This window comes from Adiantum capillus-veneris, chromosome 20 (assembly GCF_014529385.1).
Source record: "Adiantum capillus-veneris isolate H3 chromosome 20, ASM1452938v2, whole genome shotgun sequence".
NCBI classification, from domain to species: domain Eukaryota; kingdom Viridiplantae; phylum Streptophyta; class Polypodiopsida; order Polypodiales; family Pteridaceae; genus Adiantum; species Adiantum capillus-veneris.
The window spans coordinates 94,010,112-94,036,061 of record NC_140950.1 but is presented as its reverse complement, the minus strand read 5'-3'; the positions used below and the strand labels follow the sequence as shown (position 1 = coordinate 94,036,061).

The 25,950-nt window shown below is 41.9% G+C and overlaps 1 protein-coding gene across 2 annotated transcripts in view; it reads right to left on the bottom strand.

Moving 5' to 3' along the window:
- The window catches only part of ERS (glutamate tRNA synthetase), a 79,463-nt gene extending 64,396 nt beyond the window's left edge, over positions 1-15,067 (bottom strand). Inside the window, exon 1 of one of the 2 annotated variants that reach the window (XM_086492665.1) lies at positions 14,653-15,067. In XM_086492665.1, coding sequence (XP_086348791.1) covers positions 14,653-15,005 — 353 coding nt within the window. In that variant the 5' untranslated portion in view covers positions 15,006-15,067. The remainder of the gene's footprint in view (positions 1-14,652) is intronic. The other variant, XM_086492663.1, reaches the window with a different exon arrangement.
- Positions 15,068-25,950: the final 10,883 nt, after the last annotated feature.

Below are 25,950 nucleotides of genomic sequence, written 5' to 3'. Positions count from 1 at the left end.
ACAGATTTGTGCCATTGACAGAGCAGATAGAGAAGTACTGTTGTGGGTTGCCAAAAGAGCTTCATGATTACTGTACAAAGAACAGAGTGGCTACCCTCACTCAGCTTATGGAAGTTGCAAACATTGGTCTTGCCTTGTTGAAAGAAGAGGACAGTGGATTTCCGAGCAACGACAAAGGAGGGCAACAAAAGAAAAATTCAACGAAGAAGCTCTTTGTGAAAACGGCTCCTGATGCGTCACAGGGATCAAAAAAGGCCCACCAAAGACAAGGATTCAGCCGGGACTTCTGGAGCGCAGGCAAAGAAACAGAAAAGGAAGCCTTTTGTGCGCAAGTCGCTCGAGGAAAAGAAGGTCCTAATGGCTGAGAACAAATGCTTTATATACGAGCAGCCTAGTCACTTTGCTATGAATTGTCCACAAAGGAAAAGACCAACTGACTCAGAGGATAAAGAAGACAAGAAAGCCAAGAAGCCTAAACCCACAACAGGTTTAGTGCCAGACATGGTGGGTGACAGGCCCAGCACAGATGCCAGTGAGTTATGCAGGGCATGGGGTAAAGTTAGGGATCAGACAGCACTCATCTTCTTTGATCCAGGTGCAAAAGCCAACTTTATTAGCTTGGAAGCTGGGCATCAGAGCTGAAGAGATGGGGTACACAGCAGAGGCAGGGTTGGCATGTCCTGGCCACTCAGAGTGTGTTACTCCCATCATTGGAAAATTGGGTCTGCATATTCAGTCGTATGTGGACACAGAAGAGTTCTGCATCATGCCCGTGGATGTTCCGAGTGCATGGAGTCTTGGATGCCTACAACAAAAAGATCATTGTACAACATAGGGACAAAACTCACACCTTGGATGTAAAGCTTAAAGGAGAGTCAGTCCCTATTGTATCTGCTTCTACTATCACTTCTGTAATAAAGAATCATCTTTCTGTGTACTTGATTTTTGCACGTGATGTCTCAGATAGTGATCAATCAAATTTATATGTGTTAGATAAAGAAAGGTCAGCATTTTTGCAAAAGTTTAGTGACTGTTTTTCTGATTCATTACCGTCGCAATTGCCGCAAGAGACCTGAGGACCATCGGATAGATTTGGTTCCAGGGTGTAGCCCACCAAATAGACCTCCCTACAGGGTTAGTGCGGCGCAGCAGAAAGAGATTATGGGCTAGGTTGAGGAGTTATTAGAGAAGGGACTGATTCAGCCTAGTTCTTCACCCTTTTGCTCCCCAGTGCTCCTAGTGCAAAAGAAGGATGGCTCATGGCGCATGTGTATTGATTACCGTGCGTTGAATAAGAATACCATCAAGAATAGGTTTCCTATTCCTAGAATTGATGATATTCTCGATCGTCTAGAGGGTGCTGCAATTTTCAGCAGGATAGACCTTAAGAGGGGTACCATCAGATTCGTATAAGGCCAGAGGATGTGCACAAGACTGCATTTAGAACGACATTTGGTCTTTATGAGTTTCTAGTGATGCCGTTTGGGCTAACAAATGCTCCTGCCACGTTCAACAGAATGATGGACCGGATTTTCCGCTCGCATCTACAGTTTGTTGGGACGTTCTTCGATGACATGATAGTGTATTCCAAGAATGAAGAGGAGCATAGGCGTCACTTGACCATTGTGTTCTTGTGTTCAAAGAGTTGCGCAGTCACAGGTTACTTGTTAATCCTAAGAAAAGTGAATTCTTCCTCGAAGAGATCCACTTTCTTGGCCACATAGTCTCAAAGGATGGTGTTAGAATGGATCCCACAAAGGTCGAAGCTATCAAGACATGGCTAGACTTGAAAACTGTGCACGATGTCAGAAGCTTCTTGGGATTGTGTTCCTACTATAGAAGGTTTATCAGAAATTTTGCAGAGATAGCATCGCCTCTTCACGCTTTGCAAAAGAAAGAGGTCACTTTCAGATGGACCCAAAAAGAGATTTCAGTTTTTAGTCTCTTGAAGGAAAAGTTGACTTCACATCCAGTTATTGTTTTGCCAGATCTCAGGAAGTCATTTGTGGTCCAGTGTGACGCGTGTGGCACTAGCATCGGAGCAGTGCTAATGCAAGATGGACGGGTAGTAGCTTATGAAAGCCGAATTTTGCAAGGGCCAAAGAGGACTATGCAAGTCTATGAGAAAGAGCTCTTGGCCGTGATTCATGCGCTTTCTAGCTGGAAACACTACCTCTTAGGTGCTGATTTTGTTGTCCAAACAGATCATCAGGCCTTGCGATACTTCTTGACATAGTCAAAGTTATCCGAAAAGCATATGCGATAGGCAAACATTCTTTCCATGTTCCACTTCCAGATTATGCATGTGGAAGGCAAGAAGAATGTTGTGGCTGATGCGTTATCAAGAAAGCCACAAATTTCAGTTGTGTCAATTCCTTATCATCATGAGTTAGATGACATGAAGGAACGGTATACTACTGATGAAGATTTTGCAAGGATCTTTGAACAGTTCCAAGAGGGGCAACATCACGAGCACTACCTCCTCGGAGATGGTTTTATGATGATGCATGGTAGACTTTGTGTCACTAGACCGAAGATAAAATCTGATCAGATGGCACGCTTGTTCATGTACAATGTGTTTAAGTACCATGGTATGCCACAATCGATTATCAATGACCGTGATCCTCGCATTACCAGTTTGTTCTGGAGAGGATTGTTTGAGAACATGGGCACTACGCTCAAGTTCTCGTCTTCATTTCTACCACAAACTGATGGACAGTCAGAAGAGGCTAATTCTACTGTCTTAGATCTGCTGAAATGCTATGTGTCAGATAATAAAGGCAAGTGGGAACAGTATTTGCCTATGCTTGAGTATGCGTACAATAATACGGTGCGTTCGTCCACTGGCAAAGCACCTTTTGAGATTGTTGAAGGCGGTAAAAAGGTTCCTCCCATTCTGCATACAAAGGACAAGATATTTGAGGCAGATCGATATGTTGAGAACATCGATGAGATGTATAAGAAAATTAAAGTTGCCTTGGAGAAGACTCATGCAAAGCAAAAAAAGGCGGCTAATCGTCACCGTCGTGAAACGCTACTATCACCTGGTGACTGGGTTCTGTTAAGGTTCGAAAAGGCAAGGTTAAAGAAGATGAAGGGCAAGGAACGGCTATTTCCTAAGCTCAGCATGCATTACTATGAGCCTTTTCAAGTGCTTGACAAGATCAGCGATATGGCTTACAGGATGAAATTGCCTGATGCATGGAAGATTCATAATACGTGAGTCTTCTAAGACCCTTCATGGGCGATGTGCCAAAAGATATGCCAGATGAGGATCAGCCAGAAGTTGAGGAACTTGATGAGATCTTGGTACCTAAACAAGTTTTGGCACATAAGGACAAAAAAGTTAAAGAACAAGTTGCAAGACGCTATTTGGTGAAGTTCAAGAACTATCCGCCTATGGATGCAAAGTGGATGGAAGAGCATGAACTGTCAGAGTCACCAAATGTTAGGTGCAGCGGAATGATTGTTTGCGCTTTGCTTAAGATGAGCGCTCTGTCACAAATGCGGGCACCACGTGCCAATAGAAAAGAACAGACTGAACAGACTTTTAGCACTTCAATAACAACTGTTCAATAACAACAAAACTGAGAGAGAGAGAGAGAGAGAGACGACACGCGACACGGAGTGGCGAAATTCCACCCCAGAGAGTATTGGCCCCAAACCTTGGCGCCCCTTTCGGTATTTCTTTATATTACTGCTGATTCGCAAAGTACAACAGCCGGGGAGCACCTCCTCTGCAATCTGCGCGCTGAAGAGTGCCAGAGAGGGCCCCCAAGGCTCATATTTAAAGGCCCAAAGCCTAAAAGCATCAAATATGAAAAGCTGACTCCAAAAAATCACTTTCCTAAAATTTCGGGATTTCCCTAAAAATCCGCCGCGAATTCCGAGACGTCCGTACAGGTGCCACATCATCATATTTTGATGTGCAAAGTCTTTTGAGTGTGTTCTGCTTTATTTTTAATGCCTTTATGCCACTTGGGACCCCATCGGACGGGATTTCCATAAGTTGGTAGGACTTCTTTTGTTGCTTGTTCTTCTTAGGGTTTCTAGAATTAGGGTTTGCAGGTTTTAGGGTTAGGGTTTCCAGAATTAGGGTTTGCAGGTTTTAGGGTTAGGGTTTCCAGAATTAGGGTTCAACAGTTAGGGTTTCTGGCAGAAATTAGGGTTTGCAGGTTTTTGGGTTAGGGTTTCCAGAATTAGGGTTTCAGCAATTAGGATTTTTGGCAGAAATTAGGGTTTCCATTCTTTAGGCTCTGACACGTCAGCAGTTTGTTACATCTTCAGCCGAGCTTGTGTGGGGCAGCTTGTAGGGATCCACAGCGTTTATTCCCTCTTTTGAACAATAAAGAAATACCAAAAGGGGCGCCTAAGTTAGGGGCCAATCTGGTGTCGGTCTTCTCATACAGGTGCAATCTAGCAGCCTGTATCCCTTTCCCCTTCGTTGTGTCTTGAAAGTATAGGTAGAATAGACGACAAATTAATGGGCGAAAGCTAAATCAAGGTTTGAAGTAAAGTCTACCGCCCTTTTTGGATTGAACGGGCCAAACCTTGCAGATCTCACCTTCCCGCAGCATATCCTCGCCACACGGTCAGATCCAACGTAGTTTGCAGTTTCAGCCTGGAAAACGCAAATTTCAGCATTTGCGTTTTTAGCGCGTCGTCATCGCCGTCATCACCAACATAGAGTCGGAATTCAACAGATAAAGATTTGCAGATTTCAGCCATTAGCGTGTTCAGATTTCAGCCCGTCTCGTTGTCGTCCTCATCGTCGTCGACATCATCGGCAAGTCCAAAGCATTGTAGAGATTTGTGCAATCAATAGTAGACCGCTCTCGCCATAGACAGTGGGGACTTCGGAGGAGGGTTTGACAACTTGTCGTATTCTTCTCTCTCTATCTCTCACTCTCAGCATTTTCATTCACAGTGTTTATCCACTTTGTTTGTGATCACTTGCACTCTCTCATAAAAGGACGAAAGGTTCTCCCTTCTGTCATAATAACTAAATCTAATTCTCCTAAATGATTTTCTCATGTTAAACTGATCATTTAATATAGGGAAGTGCCAGGGGAGAAAAAGCTAGAATATTGGTTAAGCTGGCAGACCGGCCACAATAGGGATCCAAAGGAGGGAAAATAGGGATCCAAAGGGGGGGCCATCTGCAAAAGAGCAAGGTGCAACAATAGGCTTAAAAGACCCTAAGATTCGGCCCATTAAGACTTCCAAAATTCAAAGGTTGTGTCCAAAGGTCAAACACTAGGAAAATTGGATGCTTTGTGTGTGTACCAAAAAGTCTTCATGCTTCCTACATAGGAGGAGGCGAGCCCTGGAAGTAGGGGATGAGAGAGAAACACGCACACTCACAAGCTCCTTTACACAAAGGGAATGAGGGACACGTCAGCTCCCTAGCCCAGATGTCCACAAGGTGTACTCAAATCCTATTGGATGGCCATGGAGGTGGACCAATGAGAATTAGGCTAGAGTAAATCTAGTTTGATTAATTTAAAAACACTTAATAAAAGAACCAATAAGAATTAAGCTCTCTAGAAGACTATTGGACAGTCTCCCAAAGGCTCCAATGAGCATTCAACAGCCCAATGGCTTGCCTAATTCCTATTGGCCGGGAGACAAAGGTTCCAATGAGAGTTTAGTTGCATTAATTGATTACCTAAAGCTCTCACAAAAGGGAAAACGGGGACACATGTCAGAAGGCTATCACTTATGCTACTTGACTTTCATTGGCTAAGCTGGGAGAGGTTCAATGAGGTGCTAGCAAGAGCAAATAGCAAGAGGGATCAACCAAGAGAGAGAGGGGGCTGAATTTTACAAGGCATTATTGCATAAACACTCACACTAACTCATGTGTGAAGCAAGAAGACTCTCTCTCTCCTTCTCAAGCTTTAATGGAAAGCTTACTACCTACTCCAAGCTTGTGAGAAGGGAGGCCTACAGTGAGAAGGGAGGCCTACACCAACAACTCTTGGCTTTGTGATGCAAATCCAACCAAGAGCCAAGCTTCAATGCATGCTCATCTCCTCTACCATGCTAATTACTAAGCTATGCTATGCTAATATGAGTGATTATGTGAGGAGATGTACATCTTTCTCGTAAGACGACTCCTTACTCTCAATCTACTCTCATACCCCGCTAGCTCTCACCATCTTCGAAGGTGTGTGAGGTCTTGGGTCTGAGACCGTGAGGGAAATTGATGTTGTGTTTAATAAGTGTTTTGCTTAGTGCTTGAAGTTTCCATCTTCCATCTCAAGGTGGAAAGGTACGTAGTGTACGGTACGGTTTAGGTACGTACGGAACGTACTTCCGTACTGAACCAACCTTTAGGTACGTGATAGGTACGTACCATTTGTAAAAAAAGAAAATTAGACCAAATTTAAGTTCACATACCTTTCAAAAGAGAGTCTTTTGTAATCTTGGTCGATTAAAAAAGCCTAAGGCTCTCTCCCTTTCACCCTATTATCCCAATCTGAAAGCTCTAGCGCGAGTGGTCCGTGGAGAAGATGGCCCAACAAAAAAAAAAAAAAAAAAAAAACCGTAACCGTACGGAATCGTAAGGTACGTGCGTACGGATTCCACCTTGTTCCATCTTGAAGCTAATATTGAAGGAACACAAAAAATTGTATTGTAAAATGTCTCTCTTGATGGGAGAAACCATATTACAAAGCCTTTTGGAGGGGGGGACCGGCTCCATGTAAATCCGGTCCTCAACTGTTATCAATAGCTTAATTTCTCTCTTTTGAAGTATTGTTCATGCTATCTAACTAGGTGTTATACTTTTTGTTGCTCTCTCCACCCTAGCACTCTTGTTATTCTCATTAGGAACCTATTCTAATGAAATGCTCACTATGTTCATGCTATTTTCCGTTACACACAAGTTACTAGGCCATTAAATGTAACACCTTCCCAAAGTAAAAGGAACCTTGAGCACAGTCGGAGCACTCATTTTGAGCAAAGTTCAACATTCACTTCCGCTGCACCTTACAAGGTTTCAGGATAGAAAGTCAGTCGACTTTTCGAGCTCCGCTAATCTCGAGATTGCTTTTTAATTTTGAGTTATGTTTGAACTTGTTTGGTGATCCTGTTTGGAATTTGTTTAAAATGTTGCTTTTTAATTTTGAGTTATGTTTGAACTTGTTTGGTGATCCTGTTTGGAATTTGTTTAAAATGGATACTATCTATTTTGAACCTGTTTTGATGCCGATATAAAATGTTTGACTCTGGTTTTGATACTGGGTTTCATTAATTGGTGATTTTTACTCCCGAGTGGAGTGGTGAGAAATGTTGTTTTGGTATTGTTTGAACCTCAGAACGACGCAAACGGGATTTCTGGGGAGCGTTTCATTGTATGTTAGAAAACCTTTGAACGACACAGACGAGATGTCTAGGGAGCGTTTGGTTGTATGCTTGAAAAATATTGTTGTTGTGACTCGCGGCCCAGACCTGGATAGTTATGCGGGAGGAGTATTAAGAAGTCTGAGCAATGGTTACTCTCAGCACCTACAAACGACGCAGGCTGCAGTCTGGAGAGCGTTTGGTTGTAAAAGGCCTCTATATCTCCCGGCCCCGGACCTTTTTAGGTTATGCGGGACGAGTGATGAGGGAGTCGTTGAATATCTCCCGGCCCGGATCTTGTTAGGTTATGCGAGAGGAGTGTTCATCGGCGACTTTATATTTCTATGTCTTGTAACATGCATATGTGAGCATTTGTGTTGCATTGTGATGTGCCAACCACTGAATATTCTTAATTGGATGAGATTGCCTGGGTATGTAATTTTAGTGCATCAAGACACCCGTGGAAGATCAGTGCGGTCTGGGTGTGATGGCTAATTTTACTACGCCGGAATATCAAGAGTTCCGATTTGGACGAAAGAAGAAGCCAACTCCTTAACAAAAGGGCCGAAAGGAGAAGCCAACTCCTTAACCAAAAAAAACAAGCAAATTGAATGTCCCTCAAAAAAATTTGAGCTAACTTGAGTTGTTTTGCAGATATGCTGTAATCGCGGACGATTACTTTCTTTCAAGAAGGGCAGATGTCACAAACTGCTGGTGTGTCAAGCCACTAAAGAAATGACCCGACTTGCAAGTCCCAGCTAAACCCTAAGAAGAACAAGTGACAGCAGAAGAAGTCCTACCAGCTTATGGAGATCCCATCCAATGGGGCCCAAGTGACATAAAGGAAATAAAGCAGACGCACACACATACACAAAGAATTGTGCAGTTGATGACGTGGTAGTAATACGGACACTCCGGATTTTCCGCTGATTACTGACGTGGAAGAACTGTACGGATTTCCGCGTTTCACGTTGATTGTGTTGACGTGGCAACTTGTACGGATTTCCGTGATTTACGGAGGCTGATTTCCAGCACCAGCTTTTTGAAACAGTTGCTTTTACACCATATGCTTTTGAGTTTGAGGCTTTTCATGTAAACTGCTTTTGGGCCTAGGGCCTTTAAATATGAGGCCATGCGCTCATTCTCTAGCATGCTTCCTGGAGAAGGTATAGAGTCTGGAGTACCGGCTTGTACAGAGTTGATGCAATATAAAGAAATACCGAAAGGGGCGTCAAGGTTTGGGGCCAATATTCTCTGGGGTGGAATTCCACCACTCCGTGTCGCGTGTCATCTCTCTCTCAATTCAATTGTTATTAAAGTGCTAAAAGTCTGTTCAGTCCATTCTTTTCTATTGGCAGGTGGTGCCCGTCTTGTGACACAAAATATACTTCGAATGACTTCTGCAAATCCGGCAAAGTCAAAATTGGTCTTGTAGTCTCAATGTTTGAAAGGCAGTCACCTCTGTGGGTCCTCACGAGAAAGCGACTCCTTTCTGTGTCAAGATATGCAAAGGGGAAGCAACCTCTGCAAACTTTCTAATGAACCGCCGATAGTAAGAACATAAGCCCAAGAAGCTTCTAACTTCATGGACATTCCTAAATCGGGCCAATCACATATAGTCTCAATCTTGGCCGGGTCCATCTGCACTCCTGCTGCTGAGACGATGTGTCCCAAAAAGTGTATCTCTGATATAAAAAATTCACTCTTCTTTGCATTGATCACCAACTTGTGATTCCACAATGCCTGAAAGACCTGTAGCAGATGTTCTCTATGTTATGCCTCATCCTTCGAGAAGACAATAATGTCATCGAAGAAAGTGCCAACAAAAGATTTGTACTCTCGGAAAATCCGGTCCATCATTTGCTTAAAGGTCGCTAGAGCATTGGTAAGGCCAAAAGGCATCACCCAAAATTCAAATAAACCGAAGGTTGTCCGAAAAGCTGTCTTGTAGACATCTCCTGGCGCGATTTGGATTTGATGCTATCCGCTCTTCAATTGTCACGGGACGGGCACCACATGCCAACGGAAAAGAACAAACTGAATAGACTTTTAGCACTTCAGTAACTACTGAACTGAAAGAGATGCACGACACACGAGACGGGGAGTGGCGGAATTCCATCCCAAGAGAGCATTGGCCCCAAACCTTGGCGTCCCTTTTGGTATTTCTTTATAATGCTTGAACTCAGTATAATGCCGGTACTCTAGACTTTGCACCTCCATGTGGAGGCGTGCCAAAGACTGAGCCCTATGCAGTGTGATTTTAGGAAATCCGTACACTTGCCACGTCATCAACGTAAAGCGCAGAAATCCGTACAATCTGCCACATGGCACTGCAGTGCAAAACGGGAGTTTTAATGCCTTTAGGCCCTCTGGGCACCATCGGACGGGTCCCATAAGTTAGCGGGAACTCTCCTTTAAAAATAGGCCACACAGCCAAACTTTGCAAGTTGGTGAAGCTTCTTTTGCTGCTTCTACTGCTTCGAGGGTTAGGCTTCTCGGCTGGAATATGTAGGTTAGCTCCGTTCTTCAGTGGCTTGACACGTCAGCAGTTTGTGACAGCGTCGCAGTGCCCCAACTTCATGATGTGAAAGTCAGCCCTACCATGGTACCGTAGAATGGGGACAAGAGTACCAATAAGCGGAACAACTATACTAGTATCACTTGTAGCCAGCTCTGCCTTAGTGCCTTAAACAAATTGGTCATACTCAAAGTCCATGAGCTTGAAATTTTCGGTGGCTCCGAAATCAAAGAAGATAAGCGCTTTGTGGCCACGAATTCTTCCATACGCTCTGCACAATTCCTTAGAAGCATCGGGTACAGAATTGCATAAATGTCTCGAGCAAGTCCCACTTTGATTCTAACTTTCTCGGCGGGAGGTTGCTCAACAGGTTTATCTCCTTTGTGGGGTCAGAAATAGGAAATGTACCTACCTTCTTGTTGAAGAGTATCTCGTTGGCAAGTAGTCAAGCGAGGTCGCGGAGGGTGAGTCGAAGTGTCACGAGAATCTCGAGATTTGAACGTTGTGGTCGAGGATTCTGTGTAGATGTCAGTTGGTCACCAGTTGTGAATTCAAGTCTTCCCTTCATCAAGTTATAACCAACCGCAACATGGTCCATGAGCTCTTGTATGGTAAAGCTCATGTATGGTAGACCTACTTGAACAAACTGTATTCTTGAAGTGGTGACGGTAGTCCGATGGTGAAGCACTCACATTGGTTGCAATATTATCAGTTTGAAGAAAGAGACCGAAAGGTAGATGTCCAAAAGCTTTTGATCATAGTCATCTATGTTTTTAGTGGCCAGTATTATCAAGTTACCCCATGGACCATTCTGCTAGAAGCTGTACTTCAAACCTTCGAGTAAAAATATTCTTGCAAGCTTGCTCAGTCCTTGGAACTGCAATGCTTTCTTCCGATCTTTCACTCTCGAAAAGGGAAAATAGATCCACCAACTTGAAATCTTTGGGCTGATTGGATGCAAGTATAGGAGTGGATAATACAACTAGGCATACGGGCTCCAATTGTGAAATACATGTGGCGGTGGAGGAGGTGGCGGCAAAGGAGGCGGCACCTGTGGTAAGAAGTCAGACGGTGCAACCATGAGTCGTAAGACTCCCCCACAGGAATAGAAGATTATGTGGGCTATCGAAAACAAACTCTTATGCTATCTAGTGCACAACATGTAGTTCAAGAGCTGTGGAGGCTTTGCAAAATAGGTAGATTATGTTGAGAATTTTTCAAGAGGATGTCGCAAGTTCATCAAGGAGGAATTGCAAGTACTCCGTGCAATCAAGAAATGCAAATTTTGTCTCTTCTGACAAAACCCATTTGCTTGTCAAGACAGCAAAGGACTAAAGCTCTCATACCACTGTAAGCAACGAGCACCACGTATCAAATGAAGAACATAATTGAAATAGCTTTAGCACTTCAAACACAATTGAACAGAGAGAGAGAGAGAGAGAGAGAGAGAATCCACACCGTAGACACGGAATGGCAGAGTTCCATTCCCATATGCACTGGCCCCAAAGCCTTGGCACCCCTTTCGAGATTTCTTTTTTATTGCTCTGACAAAGGTACAAATCTCGGGGAGATCCTGCTCTACAATCTACACACCAAAATGCTAGAGAGGTCCCCGAGGCACATATTTAAAGGCTCCATGCCCAAAAAGCATCAAATACAAAAGTTGGCACCAAAAACCTTATTTCAGTAAAATCCGAGATTTCCATGCAACCTCCATGATTCACGGCGATATTTCCAAATTGTCCATATAATCAGCCACGTCATCACGTTTGGCCACTAGAAATGGACTTCACCAGTTTAGTCAGTGCTTTAAACAAGCTCTCTTTGATTGAATAGCCCACATCATCACTTTGTGACACCCTCAAGCCCAAAAATGATAGATCACCTTTTCTCGTCAAATAGTTGCATGCCGACTCAGCATGGCTGATCTGTAAAAGGTGCAACGGAAAAGGATCAGCCGGGTGGTGATCTCATCTCCAACGGCGCATCTCCAACGGCGAGCAAACTGTAGGGTTAAGGTGGATAGGTTAGTGTGCCATTCATGGCATAAGCATGCTTGGAGGGGTTAGTGTAGAGCTTGAGAGAGAAACTATTGCACAATACAATATAGAGTAAACTTGCAAATGATAAAGCTTAATATTATTCAGCAGAACCTACCTCTATATAGAGGCTTTACAAATAGGCAGTCTTTTGACACATGAGCACAAAAGGTAGCTGCCAATGCACAATACAAGTGGCTTTCTCTTTACAAAGGTTGCAAGAGGCTTTTCACATGGTTTGACACATAAGTCTTTTCTAGGTGGAAGTTCACATTAGAGATACAACAAAACTCGCATCTTGGCAATCCTCCCCTATGTGGGTTTTGGTTGCATATCACTCACACAAAGCTCCCCTCAGCGCACAATTCACAAGCCTCCCCTTGAGCACAAAATTGCCTCCCCTAGACACGAAGGGTATAGGCACACAAAACATCAAGGTGTAGACACACACAAGCATCCCCTAGCACAAATAGAGGGTAAGGTACACGAGAGATAATGCTCACAGCACATGTTGTTCATTGTGTGTTGGAGGATTTTCTCCCCCGCACAAATTTGCAAAAGTCGTGGTAGTTTTTCTTTGCCAGTTGTTGTAGTAGCCAATATGTCGTTGTTGTTCTGTCACATTGTGATGCTGCTGTTGTCAATATTTTGATCCAATACCAGTTGTAGTGTAACTGACTTGGACTCTCCAAGTCAAGAATCAACCGCGACAGCACCAAATAACCACTTCAAAACAAGTCACAGATCACAATAGATTTACACTGGCCCGGCGGAGTTCCGTGCATAGAGATTTTGGCCCCAATGACTGGCGCCCCTTTCAGTATTTCTTTTTATATTGATCAGATCAAAGTACAAGAGAGTGGCTAGGGTTTCACTCTCAGACTCTGCGTTCAGATGCTCTGAGAAGTGAGGCCCTCACCACTAATTTAAAGATTACAAGGGATGCCCAAAAGAAGAGCCCCAAAAGCTTGAAAGCAAAAGCAGATTCTCTCTCTCTCTCAATGAGAGTCAGTAAAAAGCAAGTTCTCTTTTTCTCTCTTTCTTCCAAATCATAGTAAAAAGCTGAGATTTGCGTCGCTCAAAATTTCCACAAAAAAAAAATCACCTCCACGATTTTCGAAAATTAGGGTTTCTGGCAAAAATTAGGGTTTGAAGGATTTTTAGGGTTTCTGGCAGATATTAGGGTTTTTGCTGTCCGTAGCCACGTCATCACTTTGTGACATGTAGGGTTAAGGTGGATAAGTTAGTGTGTCATTCATGGCATAAGCATGCTTGGAGAGGTTAGTGTAGAGCTTGAGAGAGAAACTAATACACAATACAATATAGAGTAAACTTGCAAATGATGAAGCTTAATATTATTCAGCAGAACCTGCCTCTATATAGACTTTACAAATAGGCAGCCTTTTGAGACATGAGCACAAAAGGTGGCTGCCAATGCACAATACAAGTGGCTTTCTCTTTACAAAGGTTACAAGAGGCTTTTCACATGGCTTGACACATAAGGCTTTTCTAGGTGGAAGTTCACATAAGAGATGCAACAAAACTCGCACCCCAACATAAGCCTCCTCTTAGCACCCAGTCCAATGGATCTCATATCTGTTGCAATAGATCTCATAGTAATCGAACTCCTGCCGCCCACTGAACGGGCATAGATACACACACCACAAGGGAACCCACCGTGTAGGGTGTCCAAGCGGAGGGGAAAGGGGAGTGCTAGAGAGAAAAAGAGACCACAAGGGATCTGAGAGAGAGAGAGTTGGCTTGATCTGCAACAAGCAAAAAACACTAGCGATGGGAGAGAGAAAATGCTATACGCTCTAGAGAGAGAAAAACGCTAGAGAGAGTAGCCCAAAACAGTGAAACACTAGTAGCTCTACTCTCAACATGCCAAAAAAGTAGGGGAGGGAGAAGGGGGGAGGGGGGTGCATGTATAGGTAAATATCATATTTGCTCTACCTACTGTAAAAATCCACGATCCCATAAATGGCCTAAAAATGCTAATAAATGTGTAAAGAAAGTGACCTAAGACACACATTTAGTAGCACAACTGCAGACCACTCGAGACTCCGACCCCAAGAAACCCTAGGAACAGGGGTCCCGCCTCCTGCCAGCCTACCACGTGGCCAATACCATGGAATGCACTACCGAGAAGAGGTACATCTACCTCGGATACAACCATTCCTAATCTCCTCCTCGGAGATACTGAAGCCACCACCAAACAGGAATCTGATCTCTAACACCCCCTCTCAGCTCCTCGACAAGAAACAAGTCCAAGGGAAATGGCATGAGAGGATAATGTCACATGTGGAAGAGGTGAGATCACCACGGTTATCTGATGTCCCACTTCTTGGGACATGTTTATGAGAAAAATAAATATGTTACCTTACATTGCTTGCGACAAACCCATTGCAAACATTATTAAGTGTTATTATCAAATTAACTTCTTACTATCTGGTGCCAATTATTGTCTCAACTTAGTTTTCAATCATTTAGTTTGTATTAAAAGTGCGCCAACATGCTATGGAAGGTCCTGATGTGTTGTTGGTACCCCTGCCAAGAACTATTACACTCCCGCATCTTCTACTAAGTTTTTCCAACACCCATGTCCAACACAGTTCTGCTGAGGGATATAATCGAGCTAAGTCTTTTTTCTTCTTGCACCAGCTCTAAAATGAAGATCAATATGGAGGGCCAAACCAAGAAACCTAGCATCTTAAGTAAAGCAGCAACTTGACACTAGAAGTGCACCTTGCAAAAAGGAAGTTGAAAAGGGCAGTTCGAGCACCACCAACATGAAGGTTTCCAGTTGGAGAAGGAGCAAAGCGTACTCGTACATCCGACGGCTTCTGCTTCTGCAAGTTTGGGCTCTGTTCTGGAGCTCCATTGCTGGTTTGTGAGTACGCTTTGATGCAGAGAGAGAATAAGAGAGAAGAATCTTTACGACTTCTGTTTATTCCGAAGCTGCTTCCAGGGAGTAAATCGAACCGAACGAGAGGAAATCGGGCAAAAGAGCCTGTAGAGATACAAACGCGAGCTCTGCTGAGTAGCTGAGGGAGACAAGGTGCGCTGTGAGTTAGCCACGGGACCTGTGTCCCTGCCATCGCTACTCTCTGGATAAGACCTTATTGTGGTTTAGAGACTACCAATTTGAGAAATAAACATACGAAAATAAAAATTTTTCCATGTAATGGCCTCCCAAATCAGAATGCACGGCTATGGCTCAGAGGGGATCTAGAGCCCAAATTTAGGGTGCGAGGAGGCTTTAATCTCAGACGACGGATTATGCGGTGAAAAGAGTGAAGTAGGGGTAGGTGAACTGAGGGTGAACTAGGGGCAGTAAACTAGGGTGTGATCATGTGCCATGCCAACACAGAGATGCGCATTAGCGTGGTGGTAGGGCATTAATGTGGCAACCGAGACGTCCCGAGTTCGACCCGCACCCCGCGAGGCGAGTGAACTAAGGGTGAACTAGGGGGGTGAAGTAGGAGTGAACTTGAGGCACCATTTTTGCCCCGAGTTCACCCCCTAGTTCACCTCTAGTTCACCGAGTCGACGGACGGCTGAGATTGCATTGCGATTTCCGCTTCTCTTTCCCACCATAGATCTCCCTTGGCTGGAGCCGTGCCATATAGTGACAAGGGTATTCACACCAGACGGCAGCCATATGTGCTCCCTTTGCAATGTCCCATAGTCTTGAGAAGAAAGGTGTCATGGTCGAAGTGCTAAAAAAGAAAGGAGGGGCGGGGGGGGGGGGGTTAGAAGAGAAAAAGCTTTTCTCTTCCTTGACGTGGCTGCCCAGTCAACAACTTCCATTGCCCTATGGGAACAGGGTAGGCAAAGAGAGAGTTTTTTATTGGCTCACGATAAAAGCTCAGCTTTTCCACCCCACGAGGTCAACCCATCCTTAGCTGACAGCCTACACACATAGTGAAAAGTAAGCTTCTAAAAGTTCTGACTTGAGCGGAGCAGTTGAGCCCATGTCAAAGAAACGGAACGGTTGAGGCTTTGAGCCCATGTCAAAGAAAATTCCATGGAATGAAAAATTAACATATTTATATAAGCACATAGGATAGAGCCCACAAGATAGAGATGATGAAATTGTGTGTACCTATGCTTGACAGATTGGGGCAAAATAGGCGTAAAAAATGCGCAGGGAATAGACCTTTCAGGCATTGTAGAAGACACAATTGATGTTCTCATGTTGGGAACCAACTGAGAGTTGAGTTTTTCTAGCTGATTTGGAGGCAAAGGAAAATAATTTTGAGCGAGGGAGGTTATTATAATAATTTTATGAGAGTGTAGTTTTCTTTTAAAAAAAGTAGCTTCATGAAGTATTTGATGAAATGGAAAACTATATATCACTTCTGGAAAGATCAAACATCCTCTGGGCAAGGGTACATGCCCAATTGGATTTGCTAAGCACATTGTGATGTGTGGAGCAATAGTTTGCCTTTTTCTCTGCGGAGCCTTGTCATGGGACTATTTTGTAAGATGTCAAGTTATCCTAGCCCTGTGAACCAAGCCCACTCTGTTGGGCAACAATTGTAATTTATTTGTTCTTTGTCAATACATTCTCATGCGCTTATGGTTGTTTTATAAAATTAAAAAAGTAAGCTTCTCAAAACACCCTCCTGAAATTTCACACCCATGCCCCTAGATTAGTCTTGCACACAAACAATAAAACACTCAAACCTAACACAAGAGTGTCAAAAGTAGCAATTGTGATAGAAAATTTTGACCCACTAGTGTTTACTATGCACCTTGACCTACTTTCATGGTTTTGTCACTGTGGGAAGAATATTTGTACCGGTCAACATTTTTTTATGTAGTAGTTGTTTTCTCTTTGCACATGAGTGGGTTTGAGTGTGTTTGTGAACTAACCTATGAAGTTCTTTTTTTGTGTGTGTGTGTGTGTGTTGGGGGGGGGGGGGGGGGGGGGGAATTTTTATGCCATGATAAGTGTAGAGGATTATCAAAGTTGCATCTCCTTACTATTTCGATACCTTTCCTAGCATGTGACAAACGATGTGTTTTAATATGAGCACTCAAGAATAAGTATGGGATGAGAGGGACAAAGTTTATAACTTCAGACATATTAGCCTTGCATTCCTATGGCATGTATTGAATCTCAAACTTTGCATGCCTAAAACATTCCACCTATTGGCTTGAGTGTAGTGAGTCTAGCCTACCATTGGTTGTATTTGAATATTTTCTTGCTGTTACTAGTTAATTCCTTTTAGTCATGCATTGTAGCATTTGTATGTGCATGCAACATAGGATGTGAAGACACCATTTTCCACAATATCTTTGCTTAATAGGTATTACTAAGCCCATCTAGGGTAGATGTTTGAGTGCAAATGGCATCTCTTTGGAGGAAAGTTCTTGCACACAAGGCTATATTGCAAAGGGCCCATGGCGAGGTAGGTGGCCATTCTACAAGATGTTGAATAGTACAGCTAAGAGCATGAGATCACATGACTACTTGATTTGAACTTATTTGAGAAAATTAAATGTCTTTTCTTACTTATCTCCGTGCTTATCTCTTACTCACGTCAGTAAGGAAGTGCATTTTAATGGGAAAAGATTAGCCAAAAAGTATATCTAAATGGTTAGCAACGATTCACTTGAATGATCAAGATGTCTCCTTACATTTCAAGGAAGTGCAGTTCTTATGGGAGAAGATTATCCATGAAGTATATCTAAATGGTTAGCAATTACATGTCTTTTGCTACTTATCTCTTACTCACGTCAGTAAGGAAGTGCATTCTTATGGGAAAATCTAAATGCTTAGCAACAGTACTTCATTTGATTGATCAAGATGTCTTCTTTCACATTTCTAGGAAGTTCAATTCTTATGGGAGAAGATTAGCCATGAAATATATATAAATGGCTAGCAATGTTCCATTTGATTGATCAAGATGTCTCCTTTCACATTTACAAACGTATAAAAGTAGCACGTAGAAGTCCAAAAATTGTATCCAACAAAACTGTTTTTTAGGAATTCATGAAAAAAAGAACAAAAGGTCACCAAATGTATCAATAATAAACAAGGATCTCACATGATCATATGATACCATTGTTATGTGCGGCAATACATGGACACAAAAGTGTTGCACACACAAAGTAGATGAAGAAGATGATATGCATAGAATGGTCCCAATTGGCCCCAATGCACGAGTGACCTCCTCCCTCTTGCATGTAATTACTTTTATTAGCTAACTCAAAAAGCGAGCTTAGAAGCTTCAAGCAAAAAGGAAAATACTTTATTTAAAAGAGAGTTTGCATAGTTAGAAGGGGTTTCTTACAAACTAAGAGATACATGAGGGCTAAATATATTTTGCTATTTATTATAAAGTGAATGAGTTCTCATGTTCTCACCTACTCATCTGCCAATACACATTAATCACACATCATAGCATATTTCTCACGAATGGGATATCCCAGATAAAATAAAAATAAAAACCATTATTTAATTTACATTTTCATAACATATACATGAGATTATATATTGTACAAGAGTGAACAAGTTTAAAATGGTCAAGAGTTTGTAGCAAGAAGTATAATTCTATTCATTATTGGTGGCCCACTTGATTGAGAATTAAACAACGTTTACTGCAAAATAATCTGTGAATGAAGCAAAATATTTTTGAAAGCGAAATCAACACAATTTGGGATTATTTGACCACTAGCGTGAATGTGCCATATGGGTTGTCTTGAACCTAAAAAGAGAACCTATCATGCATTTGAAAACACGTGTCAGGACGGGATATCAAATATTGAATTTTAAAAAGATATAGCACATTGACACATTGGCAATGCTTGTTCTTCCTTGTAGGATTTGCTTAAAAATGTTCAAAATGTTTTCTTACCAACTTTACCCAAGTGAAGGTACAAACACCTTAATTGCTCCTTCTATTCGGGATCACATTCCATTGAGGCTCAATGCTCAATGCACTAAAACCAACAACTAAGGTCGTCCTAACCTACAAGGCAACCAAAAGAGAACACACGGCCCTTTAGTCTACCTGCAAAATCAGCAAGCCTCACTAACTCTCCTACCTAAAGATAAATGTAATGAACTATAACACTTGGGCACTGGGTAAAGAAGAACCTCACCACGACCTCCTCCGCTAGTGTAAGTCCTACATCCCGTCAATGTTGCCAGATCCTCGTGATTGGACGATGCAGCCTAGCGAGAACTCAAACCAACATAAATATGTCAATCCAAGGACATTGTTGGGTTTCAGGCCTGTGGCCGGTTATGACTGAGCGGGCGACCGTCCACTTATTATTTGGTCTTAAAGATGATAAGGAGTGTGAGAGCTATTCTCTCACAAGCTCCACTAACATACTGTGTAATGTGTTCTTTCCTTTCCCCTTCTCCTTCTCTCTCTTGCACACTCCGCACTAGCTCCATCAAGTGGTATCAGAGCTCAGGGCATCCGACCCCGAGCCCTGGCCAATCGTGCACGCAACGACTCCTGTTGGGATTTGGAGAGCTTTGGCAAGCTCTATAGAGAGAACAGGAAATCACATACAAGAGTATGTTTCAAAATGTGAAAGACCAAGTATGATAGAGGGAAGCAACCTGGATTACTCCAACCATTGCCCATCCCTAATTTTCCATGGGAAAGTATATCGATGGATTTTATCTTTGGAATACCCGAGTCTATCCATGGGAATACGGGAATATGGACAATAGTCGACAGGTTTAGCAATTTCTTTCTCATAAGAATGCTTCTCCTTCCTCTCCTACCCTCATTCCTTCCTAGCTCTCTCCACCTTTGAAGGTGTTTGAGGTCTTGGGATTAAGGCCGAGGACAAGTTAAAGCTTTCGTTTAGCTAAGTTACGGGCATAATTGTGGTGCATGAAGCTCTCTATCTTCATTGCACCATCAAGGTCTCAAGGAACACAAAGCTTGTATTGTACCAAGTCTCTCTTTATAGGAGAAATTATAATACTAAAGCCTTTTGGAGGGGGGACCCCCGGGGTGGTCACTTTTTAGAATGTGTATGATATCACGTGAGTTAACCGGAGAGGATTATTAAAAGACCAAAATGTATAACTTAATTTAGCTATTCTCAATGTTCATAGGCCATTTCCATTACATTATATAAGTAAAGTAGCTACACACACACACACACACACACACACACACACACACACACACACACACATTACTCTAACCCCCTTTGGGTCTTCTCTCTTGATTTTTTCTCTCTTTTATGGCTTACATAGGCATACCCATTATGGAGACATATATTTCTTGAGTATATAGCATGCTAAACAATTTATGATGATGGCTTCAATGGATTGGATAAATGCACACTGAGTTTGATGATGACTTTACACACACACACATAGACACACGTGTTAGATATGCACATGCACACGCACACACACCTCTCTTGTGAGAATCTAGTATGGAACTCTGGGCATACTTTTATATCCCTACCTTCATATGTTTTGGATGGAATTGCACAACCTCTGAGGCATTGAGCGCTTACTTGTCCTCCCCAATTAGCATAACCCATTTATTATTATGCTGCATATAATAGCTAAGAGCATCTTGTTATCTCCTAATGCATTAGATGAGAATGGTTCACATGAATTTTTCACATGTGCGCTCATGCTAAGAACATCTTGTTATCTCCTAATGCATGAGATGAGAATGATTCACAAGAATTTATCACATGTGCGCATGCACATGCACACACACACACACACACACACACACACACACACACACACACACACACACACACACACACACAATTCTCTACTAATAATCCCTCTCTTTCTCTCGCTCTCTATCTAGCTCTTGGCCGATCTTGATGTCTTTGAGAGATAACTCTCTCTTGCAGGCTTATGCACGCGGTTTCTTCCACTTTTGCCGACCCTTGCCTAACCTTATTGCATCTATGAGGTAACTCTCTCCCATAGTATCATGCATGGTTCTTTTAAAGCGAGTATTAAGGTCTGGCATAGTATCATGCATGGTTTTTTTTAAGCGAGTGCTAAGGTTTCTTTTGGAGTATATAGAACTCTGGAATTTGATTCTTATTTATAAATTTTTTTTCTCAAGGCACTACAGTATGATTGTCTAACATAAATACGCCTATAACTTAGGTGATTTCCCACGTACATAAGATGTGCACATGATCAAACACATGATCTAAAATAAGCAAACAATGTGTTATGAAGATATGTTGTTTGCTAATTCTAGGGTGGTGTGATAGGGATAACAACCAGAGTCTAGTGTTGACACCTGTCTTCCCACTTTAAGCATTTTAAGTACTAACTTAGTGTTTGTTGTGGATGGTGGCAGGTAACAGTTTGATTCTCTCACTTAACTAGGATCAACAGCAACTTACCCAACTTCTACTTCTCTAACGGACTACAGTCTTATATCTTGTAGTTTTTCATTACGTACGGATATCATGTTTTACACTTGGATCTTGTAATCGAATATTGATGAGAATTCAATCATAGTTTTCCATTTAATCTCTTGTAATTTGTTTTAATATATTGTTATATATTATATTATTTAAAACAATTGATCTTGTATGGGTCATGTAAACTAGGGGATTTTCATACATAAACAAACAAACACACACACACACACACACACACATTACTAGGGATAATGTGTTAATATCCTTATGGTGTTTTTTAACTGGGGAATATTTAACCTAAGGATCCTTGGGTAATTATTGGTGGAGTAAAACCAGTAGGGATATTTTTAGAGGTGCCTTTAATAAACACCTAACCATAAGTAGCTAATTAAAGTGCTATGAAGGAAGGCGGGTGGGCTCGCTCTATCATTTTTTGCCCTCTTCTATGACCTACTGCAAGGCTGCAATACTGCGCATTACCTTCCTCTTTCCCCTCTCTCATCTCTCTATCTCTCCCGTCTCTCATTCTCTGTATGAGATGAGGTTGCTGTAGAACTGGGCCCGCCTCACTAACTCATAAGGAATGCGGTCACTTAATGATGTGGCGCTGTTGTATCATCTTCATCTTGAAGCTGGCCTACCGCACTACTGTAAAGGGAAATGGCCATGGGCTCCCATCACTATAAAGGTGAGCGTTTTTTGCCCACTTAGCATTGGTATTGTGTGGCTTCTATGCGCATGTGAGTACTTGTGTGCTTTGAGAGTGTGAGGTTTTTTTTCTCCCTCATACTTGTACTGTAATGTGACTTCTACTAAGTCTTTTTTGGCTATGGTTGGTTGGTTTATGCTCCTCTAGGAAATGCTTTCCTTTTGGTAACTCTTAAAGAAGTGTAACAATGTGTATCGAAGGCCTTGGTTTGTGATTGCCTGTCAAAATGTAGGGCTTGTTCTGTCGATGCATATAGATGGTCTTGTCATTAGCTCGGGCTATTTCACATGGAAGGAAAGTAGCCTCCTACAATAATGGATGAATGGTGTCTTAAAAAGCTTCAAACTTGGTGAAAGACACTATATGGTAATGTCAACCTACCTGGTGAGAATAATCATTTGCCAAGATGGGTTAAACAATCGTGTGTAAACATAGCCTTGGTTGGCTCTACCATATTTTGAAGATCAATGTAAGTCAAACCGTTATGCTGTGCAAGAGTTGGGTCTTGAGTAATTAACTCAAGGGTTTTTGAGGTCGAGGTTTTATGTTGCAGTTTCCAAAGAAAAAATCTTGTAGCTTGTGTGCTCTTTGAATTATTGTACCGTCTCTTATCTCTCTATCTCTTCCGTCTCCTGTTCTCTCTACGAGATGAGGTTTATGTAGAAACTCGGCCCACCTCACTAACTCAGAAGGAATGCGGTCACTTATTGATGTGGCACTGCTGTATCATCTTCATCTTGAAGCTGACATACCACACTACTGTAAAGGGAAATGTCCATGGGCTCCCATCACTATAAAGGTGAGTGTTTTCTACTCACTTAGCATTGGTACTGTGTGGCTTCTATGAGCGTGTGAGTACCTGTGTGCTTGAGAGTGTGAGGTTTTTTTCCCGCAAGGGTGTCGGGTTTAGTAATCGGGTATATGGCTAAAGGCAAGGATAAGCATGCTATTGTAGAGTTCGCCGCTCCAACTCCATCTCAGGTGAGTTATGGACTACTGTCCAATTGATGTGGTATGATTCATTTGATGCTATGATACCATCCCTCATACTTGTACTATAATGTGACTTCTACTGAGTCTTTTCTTGGCTATGGTTGGTTGGTTTATGTTCCTGTAGGAAATGCTTTCCTTTTATTGGTAACTCTTAAAAAAGTGTGATAGTGTGTATTGGAGGCCTTGGTTTGTGATTGCCTGTCAAAATGTAGGGCTTTTTGTGTCGATGCATATAGATGGTCTTGTCATTAACTCGGACTGTTTCACATGGAAGGAAAGTAGCCTCCTACAATAATGGGTGGTGTCTTAAAAAGCTTCAAACTTGGTGAAAGACACTATATGGTAATGTCACCCTATGTGGTGAGAATAATCATTGGCTTGGCATGGGTACGAACTAGTCATAGGTATGGTTTTTTAATAAAAATCATTGAATAAAGCTTTCCTCTTACAGAACTGGTTGATTATTAACTTGAATCTTTGTTTTGATTAAAATAAGATGATTGAAGTCCTACCTATTACTTGGTGATAGAACCTATAAAGTTAACCTACTGGTAGGTAATAAACCATGACCTGGTAAATTTGGTTGATTTTTATATATTACTGCAGTAGGTATGCTTCTATTGGGTGATTCTGGGTTGAATATTGAGCTTACTACTCAGCTCAAATCTGGTCTATACCGTCTGTGATTCTAGGTTGGAAATCAAAACTCGTGCTTAATTTTAGTCTATACCGTCAAATTATGCTCACTTAGCCATGATTGGGTGGTTGTGTACTAGGTTATGATTGATGGTGGCCACAGTGGTTATTCTACTGTACCTATATAGAGGGGAAGATTGGTGTATGACCCTAAATAGTGGGGTAACCTACTTGCTTGTATGATTTGGTAATTTTGCCGTGGTGGTTATACTAAGGTAATGTGACTTTGGTTGGTTATTGAGGGTTCCACTCTTGTTCAGTTAAGGTCCATGTTGTTGCGTCTATGGTTCTTGGGCATAATTGATTAAATGTGTTGAATGGCTGGTTGGTTATAATGGATCGTGGCCAAATATGGTTATGGTTAGGATGGGTTGCGAATTATGGTAATTTTAGTTGTAAATTAAGATGCTCATAAGGAGCATACATGGTCGCGTATTACATAGAGAATATGGGCATTTGTGGCACACATCCCTGGCTTTTGTGAATAAATAATGAATATAGGGTTTAACACTTATTACCTTACATAAGGTCTCCGACTCCGACTAAATGTTGTTGGGATTGTTTACTAATGTCTTTTTATGTTATAGGTGACTCCAAGGTATAGATTGACTGCACGTATGAGTACTGTCACTGACCCTAAAAAAATAGCGGCGATTAATGTCAAAATCTCTGTAAAGGCAAGAAAAAGGATTATGTGGCCCACTTCGAGGCTAAATTGCCTCAAAAAACTTGTCGTCGGCCTTATCTCATGAGAGCTTGTAAAGCACAAGGGGCTCCAGTTGGTTGTCCACCTTGTAATTGAAACCATCTCTAGATATATAACTAGATTTACCTTTAGTATTATTTTTCTTTGAAAGTAGTTAAGTTGGGTGACATCTATAACATGTGGGATACCCATGCATCACTTGCATATTGTGCCATTGCTAACTAAAAGTTGTGTTGTTTCCATGGATGTAGGTGACGATTACCTTCTCAACTATGGTTTTCAAAGTTCCTTGGATTGAAGATGGTGGATTTATATATCTTCAGGCACTTAACTCTTCTTGTACTTATGTATAAAGTCCGTTCTGTATTATGAATGGGAATTATACCACCTTTTCATTGACATAGTTTCTAGAGTCCTTTGTAATTTGAAAGAATTCTTTGGTGTTTATGTTATATTGTTACTAGAGAACACACACACACACACACACACAAAATATATGTTATGGCATTATACCATTGGCATGTCCACCCGGAAAAAACCTCACATTTGGTCGAACATTTTTGAGTAAATATCTCACATTTCCTTTATTTTTGAAGCTCTTCAAAAGATGTAGAAAAACTTTGAATTAATGAGAAAATCCCAAGAGTGTCAAGGATAATACCTTTGTAATCTTAATTTCATATATGTTAAGTGATAAGTGATACTCTTATATGGCAAATGGTTTTTTTACACAGGCACATGCATTCGGTGTATGGACATTCGCAAATAGAGAAAAACCCCACGGAGGTGCGTTAAATGCACCGCATGGTAGCTTGGCTCAATATCCATTCATATAAACTCCTTTGCGTTGTGTTACCAACTAATTAACACACCTACTATAGGGCCATAGAATCACACACTCTACATGACGATGCCTTGTTCTGGAGCACTCACACACAAACAATTTCTTAGCACTTAGCACTATTAATAAGTACTCCCACACACACACACACACACACACACACTATATATATATATATATATATCGGCTCCTTGTGCTGCAACATGCACACACACACACACACACACACACACACACACACACACACACACACACACACACACACACACACACACACACACCTTCTCGACAACATATGAAGGTTTGAAGAAAGACCCTTGCTCAGTAACCTCCAATTGTAATCGGGAAGACATCAAACGGATAGATTCCCCACTCCTCTGCATAAAACGAAAGGTAAATTGTGGCTTTAATGCATCCAACTCTCATAATGCATGCGCATATACACAATTGGAAAGGAACGCATGTGATGAAAATGGGCTTGTGGTTATACACCCATACACACACACAAACATGAGTATGTGATATCAAGCGGTCTATGAAGCATGTATGTTGTCATAACGACACAGGTGATTGGTCATACAACAACAAAAACGTACACACACACATTTGCACGCATATTTAAAAGTTTTTAACTACCGTATGGCGGTTTTTGGATTCCAATCACTCACACATACAAATACACACATGCATGCACACACAGATATG